Source organism: Electrophorus electricus, chromosome 2 (assembly GCF_041902795.1).
Source record: "Electrophorus electricus isolate QZ-2024a chromosome 2, ASM4190279v1, whole genome shotgun sequence".
In the NCBI taxonomy this organism is placed as follows: domain Eukaryota; kingdom Metazoa; phylum Chordata; class Actinopteri; order Gymnotiformes; family Gymnotidae; genus Electrophorus; species Electrophorus electricus.
In genome coordinates, this window is record NC_137498.1 from 37,750,539 (window position 1) to 37,762,422 (window position 11,884).

The window sequence follows — 11,884 nt, forward strand, 5'->3', positions numbered from 1 at the left end:
TTCTGGATGTGTGGATTTATAGTGTATAGCAGTCTTGCAAAATGGGACCATTCTACATCTGATTGCATCTAGATTTTATTTATCTTGAATTCATGCAAAAACAAATAAAACATTTTTATGTTTAAGTGAATATATGAATTTTATATTTGTACATTTTGATGATTTTACAAGGACATGTGATATGATTAATGCTACATACTGGCATGCTCAGTCACCTAAATACAGTATAGTCTGAACTTTCTTTTGATAACTAGATCTGATGGAAACTGTGGTTCTGACAGTAAGAGATAGTGGTGATAATGATAAAGAAGCAGATGATGATGATGTTGATGATGATCCTCATAATCATAAATCATAAAGTAGATTATGAAATAAGATGACTGTCAACTGTTAGAAAACCAAGTTAATGGAGTTGTTTGAAGTGATCCAGTTTAGGTCAATATATAAACATTCATAAACACAAATGCAGATACAAAGCAAACCAAGTTGCAGTCTCCTGTTCCCCAACTGCATATCCAAACCCCTTATGCTGACACAACTCAGTTCTTAGTTGTGCCAGTGGGGGTCAGATAGCTAAGGTTCAAAATAAATTGCCCACTTTTCCCTAAGGCCAGATCTGCTTGGCCAGCCTCAGATTTATTGTCCCTCGCTTTCTGGAGGAAGATCGTAAGCATGTGGTCAGTAGCAAGAAGCTAGTGACCCAACCTCCCTCTCACGTTACGCCCTATATATAACATCCACCCCTCCACCTCCTCCCACCCTCCCCTCTCTCTCTTTCTCTCTTTTCCTCGCTCCTTTTCCACTTACATTCCCTACACTCAGGCCCAGGATAGCTCTCTCTCACTCTCACCCTCTCTCTCTCTCTCTCTCTATCTTTCCCTCCTTCCCTTTCTCCCTGTCTGTCACCCGAGCAGCTTCCAGTGGGGCTGTGTGTGTTTACCCTCGCTTGGCCTGGCAACGGGGCCGCATGCTCAGGATTACCGGAGGCCCTGCCTTTCATCGCCGCCCGCTCTCTCTTCCTTCTGCCGTCGACTCCTGGACTACGGGAGCCCAGGAACAAGGCAAGAGGGGCCGTGAAGGAACAGTGTCCTTTTACGGGCTTTTTTTTACACTCCCACTACCACTTTTCTTCCAACTCCTGTCTGGACAGCGCCCCATCTCATTCTTCTTTCGGTTGTTTTTTTCTTCTGTCTCTCTTTCTTTTGCACAAGTGTTTGGAGGGGAGTAATTCAACGTGGATTTCTGTGAACTGAAGTGAGATGGATCACTCTCTGTTTGGCTGCCTGCGAAGCCCTCACGCCCCAGCGCAGGCACTGCATCCGGCCCTCACCCAGTCCTCCCTGGTTTTGCACGGCCGCTCCGACCACGTCTCCTACCCTGACTTGCAGGGACCCTCACCACCCTTCACTTACCCTGGAGAGGAGGGCAGCTTCATGGGGCCTCATGCTCGTGGGCACCCTACTCAGCAACTTTCCCATCACCCCCAGCACCAGCCATCCTGGCACATCCAGCAGATGCCCTCGCCTGGTGGCACCCGCCATGGCATCTGCCTCCCAAACCCTGACACCCCCGCATCAGAGCTATGTGGCTCTGGAGTAACAGGTAGCCAGGGCCTGTGCACAGCAAACCCAGGTCTGGGCAACAGTGACCCTTTGGGGGCATCAGGTGTGCCTGCGGACTTTGGGCGAAACACCATGTCACCTGTAAAACCAGAGAGAAGGAATAGTAAAGGAAAGAGTGATAGCCCAGGTAAGCACATCATACACTTCTACACAAAATTTTAACATTATTCATGTTTTAAGCCAGAACTTGAACTTTAGGATAAGGAAAACTGTTTGCAGAAAAAACTTCTATATTATTATTAGAATTCTTTGATAAAAGAGATAAAATTTTCATAAATTGCCAAACAAAAGATCTAACACCTACATACATATTTTCTTTCATTTTATTTAGTACCAAAGTACCAACAAAAGCAGCCAAGTTCTATTTTTCATGTGTTTGTCACTGTACAACAAGCCAAAGAAAATTTTAGTACATAACTAGTAAACATAATTTAGTTGTTAACATACTTCCAATTTAATCACTCCACTCATGTTTGTTGTCTCAGTGGGCTCTTTGTAGACTTTAAAGTGTAATATTTCTAATAATTTTACACCACTGTTTAAGTGTTCATGCCATGTTGTATCTTCTCTACTACATAGGCTGGAATCCAACCAGTTCAGTGTATGCTGTTGTATGTGTGCTTGAGTGTGTTTATTTGTTTGCTTGTTACTCTATGCTAGAACTATGCCTTTATAGACATATTTCCAATATATGAATCAGTGGTAGCCAGGTTTTACTTTCTGAGATACATTATGTAAAGCCTTTACAAAAAAGTCTTAGTTGCATGATTTATATTATTTTAGTTATATTACAAATAGAAATAGAAATGCAGAAAATAACAACTGGTATTTTATATTATAATACGATCTAGTATGGCTATACTAGACTATAACATTACATATACAAAAATCTATTCAAAATCGAAATTATTTCAGAGCATTTTTTAAGTAATTTTATTTATGTAATGATTGTATTAAATTTCTCAGTCTTAATTTTAATAATAAAATACACCAGCTGCACAGAAATGTAGTCATTATTCTTAGTGCAATATGTTCACAGCATAACACTGTGAAAGACTGTATGCCTAATGTCCAAAAATCATTACTCAGTAGGCCTGTCATTGCAAGTAAATTAAACGAATCCTTAAACCCAACATTTGTTACTTTCTCTGTTCTATCTTAAATAAGGTCTGCCTCTTATTTACTTTAAACTACAAAGTGGGGTGAATAATTTTAGTGAAACAAAAGAATCCTGCATGTGTTGGCCAGTGGAGTTTCAATGGCTGGCTCTGGTGCAGCACAGGGTCGCTCTCTCTCATCAGTCTCGGAGGTATAACTCACTATGGCATTTTTCTTCAGGGCTTTAATGGCCTACAGGTGAAACTGATTTTTAAATGCATGCACTGCTCACACCTGCGCTTTTGAAACACATGTAGTGCATTTTGAACATTTAGTGTTGCCGCCAGAAGAACTCTGATATAGCTGTCTAACAATGACTTTACACAGTATTAAAAGAAACTAAATATTTTGGATGCAGTTATAGTAAAGAATACTGCAGTTTGTAAAAAAGGCATACATTTACTGTAAATAATTTGGTCTGTGGGCTTATAGAGGATTTGAGAGTGATTTTCCAGTTGTACCAAATGGGTGACCTCAGCTATCCAAAAGCACCATCAAAGGGGGAAAGGGTCTCCAAAAGTGTCCAGTAGTGCGACATGGCAGAATAGCAAAGTCAGGGCTCACTAAAATCCTAAAAGAATTTCTACAAGGTTTCTCTTGACTCTACAATTTAGCCCAAATCCAAATCCCTCCTTAACCCTTATCTAATAGTTATCATAGTTAACATGGTTTTTATTCACCAGTAGGGGTCATATATTTCATGAAGCAATGTGGCAAAGGGAGTGCAGAATAATGCAAAAGTAAAATAAGTTTGAGATCTTAATCTTATGTACAGTAAAGGAACTCTGATTCTATTTCACTTTATTTTTAGGCATGTTTGAAAAGCTCAAATTTGAAAATTGCAATTATACAACCTGAAGTGGAGAACATCTTTTGCAATTTGCTCACTTAGAAAAAAATGATAGTGGAGTCTCATACTCTGTACTCTCATAATCAAGCAACGGAAGGCCATTGGCTAGGAATTTTTACATTTTTCAGCACATCTATTATTTAAAAATTTGAAAGCTGGCATTAGAAAATCAAAGCCATGTTTGAGGGAATAGTCCATAAATCAGGATCCAGCATTTTATCGTCTAAAACTGTTATATTTAAAATGTTCCTATAAAGTTCAACCAAAACTAACCCTCAAAAGTGTTTTTGTGAAAGGGTTATGAACGCAATTACAGAAATGAAATCTCTGTCTCGACTTTCTGAGGGGAAAAATAATTTTTGAAACCATATTGTTGTCTTCACCATCAAAGCAATCTGAAGAAAATTACAACCCACCTAATTTATTGGTGCTAAAAATGCTAGCTTTGGTCATGGAGACATCCACAGCTATTGGGTGCCACCATTCTTTTAATAAATGTTTCTAACAACATGTTTTAGAATAGAATGGAATATAGTTAAAAATTACTAAATGAAGGTAGAATTTTTCTGAGACCTCAGCTTCTAGGCACTTTTAATCATCCACAGTACTTCATCACTTATATATTCACTCACTTATATTCATAACCCTATAAATATAAATATCTATATAGATCATGTTGAACTTGTCTATTAATGTTACATTTTTTAAACATCTCCAATATTATTACTGTCATATATTGATTATTATTAAATGCATGTCCAATGTAATTAAATATATGTTAAATAAAATTCAGATTTTACCAAAAAAAAAAAACAGTAGCATATGTTTTCAGTATTATAGAGTGAAAAGCATGCTTTGAATATTTATAGTTAATCTGCATTATAGTCCATACCTGTAAATGAATAATAGCTTACATTAAGTGCATAATGAACAGTAAAGAACATGGATCCTGTGCAAATGAGTGAGAGGAGGGGAGCATTGTTGATTTAGGCCAGACCTGAGAGCACTTCCACATGCGCCTTCCTTGGCCCCTCTTTCCCTCTCTAGACACATGACCAATATTGGCATAATAAAAGGTGACTGGAGCCCCTAATTGTTTAGCTCTCATTTTATTTCCATTTCGCTTAGGCTTCTGTAGTTTATCACACAATTTCTTTTGGCCCATTTTTTTTCTGACCTTTTTTCATTTGTTCATATTCTATTTTTTCCTGCAACTGGAAAATGTTCTGTTTTTCATTTCAGATTCCCAAGATGGGAGCTACAAGTCAGACACAAGCAGCAAGCCGAGGAAGGAGCGCACAGCATTCACCAAGGAGCAGATCCGTGAGCTGGAGTCAGAGTTTGCCCACCACAACTATCTGACACGGCTAAGACGTTACGAAATCGCTGTCAACCTTGACCTCACAGAGAGACAAGTATGCTGTATACTGAGCCCGTGTTTTTGGTTGATGTTACTAAGAGAAAAAACAAAGCTGCTTTTTAAAATAAATAAAAAAATTAATTAAAAAAAAAAAACTCCTGCAAAGCTAAAAATAAAAATTAAATTAAAAGTAAAAATTTAAATGAAATTTAAAAAATGTCATTTTGATTGAAATGGCACTACATTCAGTTTGTAGCAAACTGAGACTTAGTCACATTAACACCATTGTAAATCTAAAAAAAAAAAAATCAGTTGAAATGTTTTATGAGTTCGGCATTTGATAATTTGGTGAATTTACAAAGTGGTAGAAATTAAGCAATAATTAGCTAAGTGATTCCAACTCACTGGAACTCTTTTGATGTTGAGTGCTGCTTTTTGGGGGTATGTGGGTGTGTATGTGCATGTTGGTGAGTGTGTGGATGGGAGGGTGGGTGGTTTATGTGTGCAAGTCATAGCTGAGTAAACCATTACTCCTTTTTTCTTTCTCTCAGTTACTCATTTAACTAATATAAACAAACCTTTTAAATCATGCCCACATGTGGCATATTTCACACATTATAATTCTGAGTGCTTCAAATAATACCGAGCTGTCAATTGCATTCTAAGTATAACAAATTGAGTCAAGTTCATTGGTCTTCTTGAGAGCATTTTACGTACCACGTGCAACACCTCTGGTTTTCCAAATGCTTCCCAGCATAAATCACACATCAGCTTGTAGAACATGTTTATCCAGAATAGTCTGTGAATCTCTAACACCCATCTCTGAACCTGGAACCCTGAAGGATAAATGCAGCTCAAGTGAATTGGCCTAAACAGAGGTCTATGGAGCCAGACAACTCAACTAGGACTCAAAACTTCCTGTTCAGTGCCCCCCCACCCCATGCTGCTAAAGAAGGCTTCACAGGCTCAGTAAATCTGTGTGTGTGGGTCGTTGCTACCCATTGTAACATCCACAACTCATTGGTTATTTTGCTCCTGCATGTTATTTCAATGCGGAATATTACTAATAATGATTGTTAGTCACTGCGCAAGTACTCCTGGCTCCCAATGTCACCAAATTATGTTCTATTTGTAAAGTCAGTTGACAAAGTTTGCAAGAGAATTTGGATATTACATTAAGGAGTTTATAATTTAGGACAACCTTTGTATTCATCCAGCCATTTACACTGCAGCTCACCCTAAAATACCTGCAGTCTTCCAGCTAAAATAACCACCCTCTTTCTAAAATAGATCCCTATCTACCCTGGTCAGAGCCACGTCTGCGGGGGTGGTTACCATCTCGGGGTCCGGACCTGTTCAGACCGTTTTAGGCAGCAGCTTATTCATCGCTGAGAGACACAAATACGGAAGAAGCTGTTGAGTCAGGGAAAGGAGGCAGGGCTTTGGGCCAGTGGGCTGCCTTGAGCCATGCGTCAGCGCATTATTGGCCAGGTGGAAATAGCCTCACCACACGTTGCTAGCCCCCCAGTCAGGTTACCACACTTCCACTTTTCCAGTTCTAGAGGGGCAAAACACCCAGAGTGTGAGAGGGATCACAGGGTCCCTCAGGGAGTGTGACTGCAAGAAGAGGTAGTACTCAGCCGCCGGGTGGCCGAGTGGCGTGGGGGAGCAGGTCATGTGTGCCATATGTGGGGGCCATGTAACGTGAGCGAGTGATGTGAGTCATACGTGGGGGCCATGTAACGTGAGTGAGTGAGAGGGCGAGAGAGTGCTGCGTAAACAGAGCTTCGTTACAGAAAGCCCGTAAATCCGCCTTCCATGTGCAAATATACATGTGCACACACAGTCACACTACGCAGAGTCCTCTCTTATGGAGGTGATAGTGGTTTGAGAGTGGGGAGAGGCTATGTTTGCCAAAACAGAGTATCAGAACATGCCTGCTCACACATACACCCACAAAATGGCATAGAGTTACCCCAATGCAGTTCTAGCAAGCAAGCATAGCTAGGAAACTAAGTTAATCCTGTAAACACTGTGTACAGTTGGTTGCTGCTACTCTATATCATTAACAACTTTACCATCAAATTAGGCTCTGCATGATGTGACATAACTCATTTGTCTGTAAATACTGTGCTGTATTCACCTCATTTAATGTAAACACGAGTTGACTGAGTGAACTGCAATGTTGTCTGCTTGCTGTGTGCAGGTGAAGGTGTGGTTTCAGAACAGGAGGATGAAGTGGAAACGAGTGAAAGGCGGGCAGCAGGGTGCAGCGGCCCGGGAGAAAGAGCTGGGAAATGTGAAGAAAGGAACGCTCCTGCCCTCCGAGTTTGCTGGCATGGTGGGACTGCACCACCCCCTTGGCTCCCCTGCCAATGAGGACGACAGTCACGACAGTGACCAGAGCTCTGAACATGCTCACTTATGACCTTCTGGAAACTTCCAGCTGAAAACTACATTTCCTCAGGAATCAACTTTCTTAGTACTTTAGGGCCCTTAAAAACTTATAGACTAGGGCTAGTTGTTGGATTTCTTAGGTTTTGTTCTGTTAAACAGATGGGGAGTCAGCTAACTAAACAGATCTCAATTTCAGCAACATCTCATCAGTGAGATTTTACTAAAAAAGTGTGGTATGACTGGGAAACTCAATGGAATCAACGGACTCGAATATGTTTTCAGTTGTAAGCTGTAGTCTAAAATTGGATTTTGTAAATAAATGAAAGAATGTTGAGAACATTCCACATAAGTGCCTTGGAAAGAAATTTTTTGCACTGTATAATTATTGCCCTAATTGAGTTCTACTGTATTTACTTGGATTTAAATGGTTGCCATTAAACATTAACACCATTGAGGATGTAGTATTGTGCCTGTTGTCAACTAAAGGAATATCTGTTTACTGTCTGAATGACAGTGTTTAATGCCCCAGCTTATTAAATAGAATTCTGTAATGAACAGTTAATAGTATGTTTCGTAAAGTGAGCTGAAATATGCATCATAACTTCATACCAATGTGTAGCAACTCCATGCACCATTTCCCTAATGAGAATAAAACCATGTTACAGAAAACCATGTTACAATAGGCTGAAATTTCAAACTACTTGCATCGCTTAATGTCTGCTAACATGAGAACTGTCTTTGAGATGAAATATGATAAATATACATAATGGGGGAACTGCATTTTTACCATTTCTCATCTATTCTCTTGAATGTGTAGTTCTCTTCCTTTCATGCTTATATGTTTACCCTTTGAATAAACAGGTATTACAGCTCCAGACGTTTTTGTCATGACAATGACAATAATAAATTTACTGCAGAATTGTTCATATCATTTTTTTTCCATTTAGAGTTCCTTTTTCCATGGAAATATTATCAACTCAAAGGAAATAATGTGATGTAAATGCGATGGAAAGCCATGTTGAAAAAATAATATTATGGTTTGTCATTTCTATGACTACCATGTGAGTGTGCATCCTAATTTTTAGAGTGGCATTTTGGCAAGTGGTCTGACTTTTGAAACGTTCTCACTCATATGAGAGCAGCTGGTGATTCGATACCTCCAGAAGTTTGGACTTATTTGATTTGTGGCTTTGCTGGTCTCTCTGACACACAGGCAAAGCCCAAGCTAAGTGGATTTGTTTTCAGTTGTGGTCAAATCCAGCCATGCATTTTCCTCTGTGCAAGACGGTTTTGATTAGCTGTCCGATTTAGATGTTTGTATATGATATACTGTGATCAAAGCAAGACACAAAGTAATCCCCTTGAGGAAACAATTCGTAGCTGTAAGAAATGAATGGGAAATATATTTATGACCTCTCAAAGCCTGCCAAGCACCCAGCTGCAGTGATCATAGCCATGTCTAAACAAAGGCATGATGAATATGGGCTGGCAGATTTCATTCTATATAGAGAAATCTATATAAAAACATCTTATGTGAATAAACATAAATCAAGGAAAACATGACTTAGGTATGAGGAATATGCCACAACTCACAAACTACATCACTAACACAAATACAAACAAGCACCCAACATTTTAAAGGATGTTTCCCACTATGAATTGCTTGTTGCTTTTTGTCTGAGGCTTGCATGTGGTCAGGGGCTACATGCACATTGGAAGTCAAGATAATTCTCTTGTGAGATTTCTTTGTAAAAATAATAAAGTTTCTAGTTTTGTTCTCAAGTACATTAATAAAACCTGGCAAGACAATGAAAAGCAGGGGGAAAGCTCATTTTCCATGAAATTCATAATGTTACTGACAAATATTACCCAAGGTGATTATTTGGAAGAAATAAAATACAGAGATTAGTTTTATTTGTTCTAGGGTGCTGGATAATCCAGTTTCTTGCCCTGTTACATATGAGTGATTGCCCAGTTGTATACAGCTCTCCTGAGCAAGCTCTGAACTATCCAAGTTCAGACAGTCAGTGCCATTCAAGAGGGAGATAAAACTGTTGTTCTGGAATACTTCTGGCCCATGTTACTTTTGATCTTGCATGAACCCTCTACCTTGACCCTATTGGGAACAGCTTTCCTTTAGCAGGAAGGGAAATGTTGTCATTTCACAGTGCCATGCCAAGAACAACAAAACCATCTGAAGACTTTTCCACACTGAATTTGAGTGTCTGCATGGCCTGTCAAAGTTATGATTTAAGGTAATTTTCAGTGTGAGTGTAGGTGATGACAGATGATGTTCGCTGAACTGCAATACATAGTACCATAGCGGCCATTCTGATTTTCACTGTGGTAGTCTAGTGTGCCCACAACCTTCGAGTACAGTGGCTCTATGCAAGAGCAGATCTTTGCTATGTCTTTCATCAACACGGTACCAATAATGAAACACAGGTATTTTTTAAAATAGGCTCAAGCCTTTTACTTGAGTGAAACAAAAGTCTTGAGAATAAAATATGGATACAAATATGCCTGCATAGAGTTTCTCACAGATTCTACAGTCTGGATTAAAGCCAAGTCATGGTGCATCTGGGAGAAATATTTTTAAAAATGGTGGTCTGTGAGAAATCTTCACCTGCTACATGTTTGTTCAAATAATTGAGCTTAACCTGGAGATCAGATCACATCATAGGCCCTTAAGCTTACTCACATTCCATGGCTGTTTCAAAGAAAAACTGTAGCATCATGTCTTGAGACTAATAGTGCCATTTGTGTGTGTGTGTGTGTGTGTGTGTGTGTTGGTTAAGAAGCTGTTGCTCTGATGTGATAATGAGATTGTTTAACCATGTATCATTTTCAGTGACATAAAATCCTTATTTGGCAAATTGAAGTTAGACTCCCCTATGTGTTTGTTATAATTTGAATTAATTAAGCTTTTAGAAAGATTTTTATAGTGATTCAAACAAATTCTGCATCCAAAATCCAACTGTGGTATCCTAGATTCAGGAATGGTCTAAGACTCAGGAAATTGTTCTGAATCTTAAGATTATGGCTGCGTGATATCAAATGACGAAATGGAGGAAATGCTTCCAATAAATTGGCAGGGGACCATGAGTGACACCTGTTTTGTCCATTTGGAGTCTTATTTATTGGCACAACAGTGAACTTTACTAGAGTATATCTAGAGAACCGAAAGAAAGTGGGCCGAATGTGATTTTACACCTGGCATGCTAAAAAAAGTTACACAAATGATGTCTGGACCAAAAAAGAGAGGAACACATTAAATTAAAATTAGATAAAGAAAATTATTAGATCAAGTATAATATCGATGTTTAGTAGACTGTTATTTTAGCAAAATTGTCCAAGCACAGTAATAGTTAAACATAAGGAAAGTTATTTCTTGCGTTAAACCTGTTTATTCCTTTATATATATATATATATATATATATATATATATATATATATATATATATATATATATATATAATATTTTTAAATATATTTTTTGTTTTCTTATATTTATGTAAAAAACAATAAAAAGTTATCAGAAGTTCAATCAGATTTTTCTTTCTCACTGTGTGTGTGTGTGTGTGTATGTGTGTGTGAGTGAGAGAGAGAGAGAGAGAGAAAGAGAGAGAGAGAAAGTTATTTATTTAAATGGTGGATTAGGAGACATCAGAAATGATTCACTTTATTTAATGTGTTGAATTAAGCTGTTCTATAAATAGGACCATTATAGCATGGGCCTAAACAAATGGGTAGGAATGAGTGAGACCAAAGCCTATCTCTGGTTTGTACATGTAAAACATGTTCATTTATTTTTTTACCAACACTTTTACTGTGTGCAAGAAAGACACACCCAGTCGGCCCAGACTTTTATATAAACGTTTTAAAGCTGTAATAGAATCTTATTTCACCACAATGAAAGATCAGATTTTGAAAGACCAAAATAAATTCTAAAATTATTTCCTTGTTGCTTTTAAATGTATTTAATCAGTAGTTGGGGATTTTTGACACTCAAACAGTGTTGTTCACAGAAGTTATGCATAAAGTTGCCAAAAAGTTGACTTGACAGGAAACACAAGCATCTGCTTTACAAATGTCATTCTCCACATATCACTGCAGTCCAGGCCTGTTGTCTGGAAGTGAGGGCACATTAGTCTTAACTATTAGGCACAAGTTCAGATCCTAATGTTTTAGTCTGAGAGGAAAACGTATCATAATCTTGCTAAGTCATTTTATGGAATATAAATCTCAGTACTTGAAGCATGTTTATTCATCTTTACGCAGGCTGAAAAAACCTGAGTCATTGGCAGGGTTTTTTTCTCCAGCACAGTGTTGACAGTGGTAGCTGTCATGTACAGACTTTGTACAGACCTTTTAAGTGTCTTTGCAGCCCCTCAGATGCCTTTTCCCACATCTTTGCATGGATTAATTGAGAAGTAGAGTATGTGTAATCATGGGTTTTATATGCCCATTTGGATTTCCCAATTAACTGTCTGTTCC

At 38.4% G+C, this 11,884-nt stretch overlaps 1 protein-coding gene across 2 annotated transcripts; it reads left to right on the forward strand.

Annotated features, from left to right (window-relative positions):
- Nucleotides 1–785: 785 nt before the first annotated feature.
- Nucleotides 786–8,262, forward strand: meox2b (mesenchyme homeobox 2b). Of its 2 annotated transcripts, XM_027006411.3 has the most exons (4): nt 786–1,061; nt 1,212–1,749; nt 4,873–5,045; nt 7,197–8,262. In XM_027006411.3, exons 2-4 carry the CDS (start codon nt 1,260–1,262, stop codon nt 7,416–7,418), a joined length of 885 nt encoding a protein of 294 aa, XP_026862212.1. In that variant the 5' UTR covers nt 786–1,061; nt 1,212–1,259; the 3' UTR covers nt 7,419–8,262. The 2 variants fall into 2 exon arrangements, with proteins under 2 accessions (XP_026862212.1, XP_026862211.1); XM_027006410.3 differs by having other exon boundaries at nt 786–1,749.
- Nucleotides 8,263–11,884: the final 3,622 nt, after the last annotated feature.

What these genes read in the sequence shown, in the direction of transcription:
- meox2b (XM_027006410.3), top strand. Translation starts at nt 1,260, where the DNA reads ATGGATCACTCTCTGTTTGGCTGCCTGCGAAGCCCTCACGCCCCAGCG. An exon ending in AGGAAAGAGTGATAGCCCAG is followed by an intron (nt 1,750 to 4,872) that starts GTAAGCACATCA and finishes TTTTCATTTCAG; the next exon opens with ATTCCCAAGATGGGAGCTAC. An exon ending in TTGACCTCACAGAGAGACAA is followed by an intron (nt 5,046 to 7,196) that starts GTATGCTGTATA and finishes TGCTGTGTGCAG; the next exon opens with GTGAAGGTGTGGTTTCAGAA.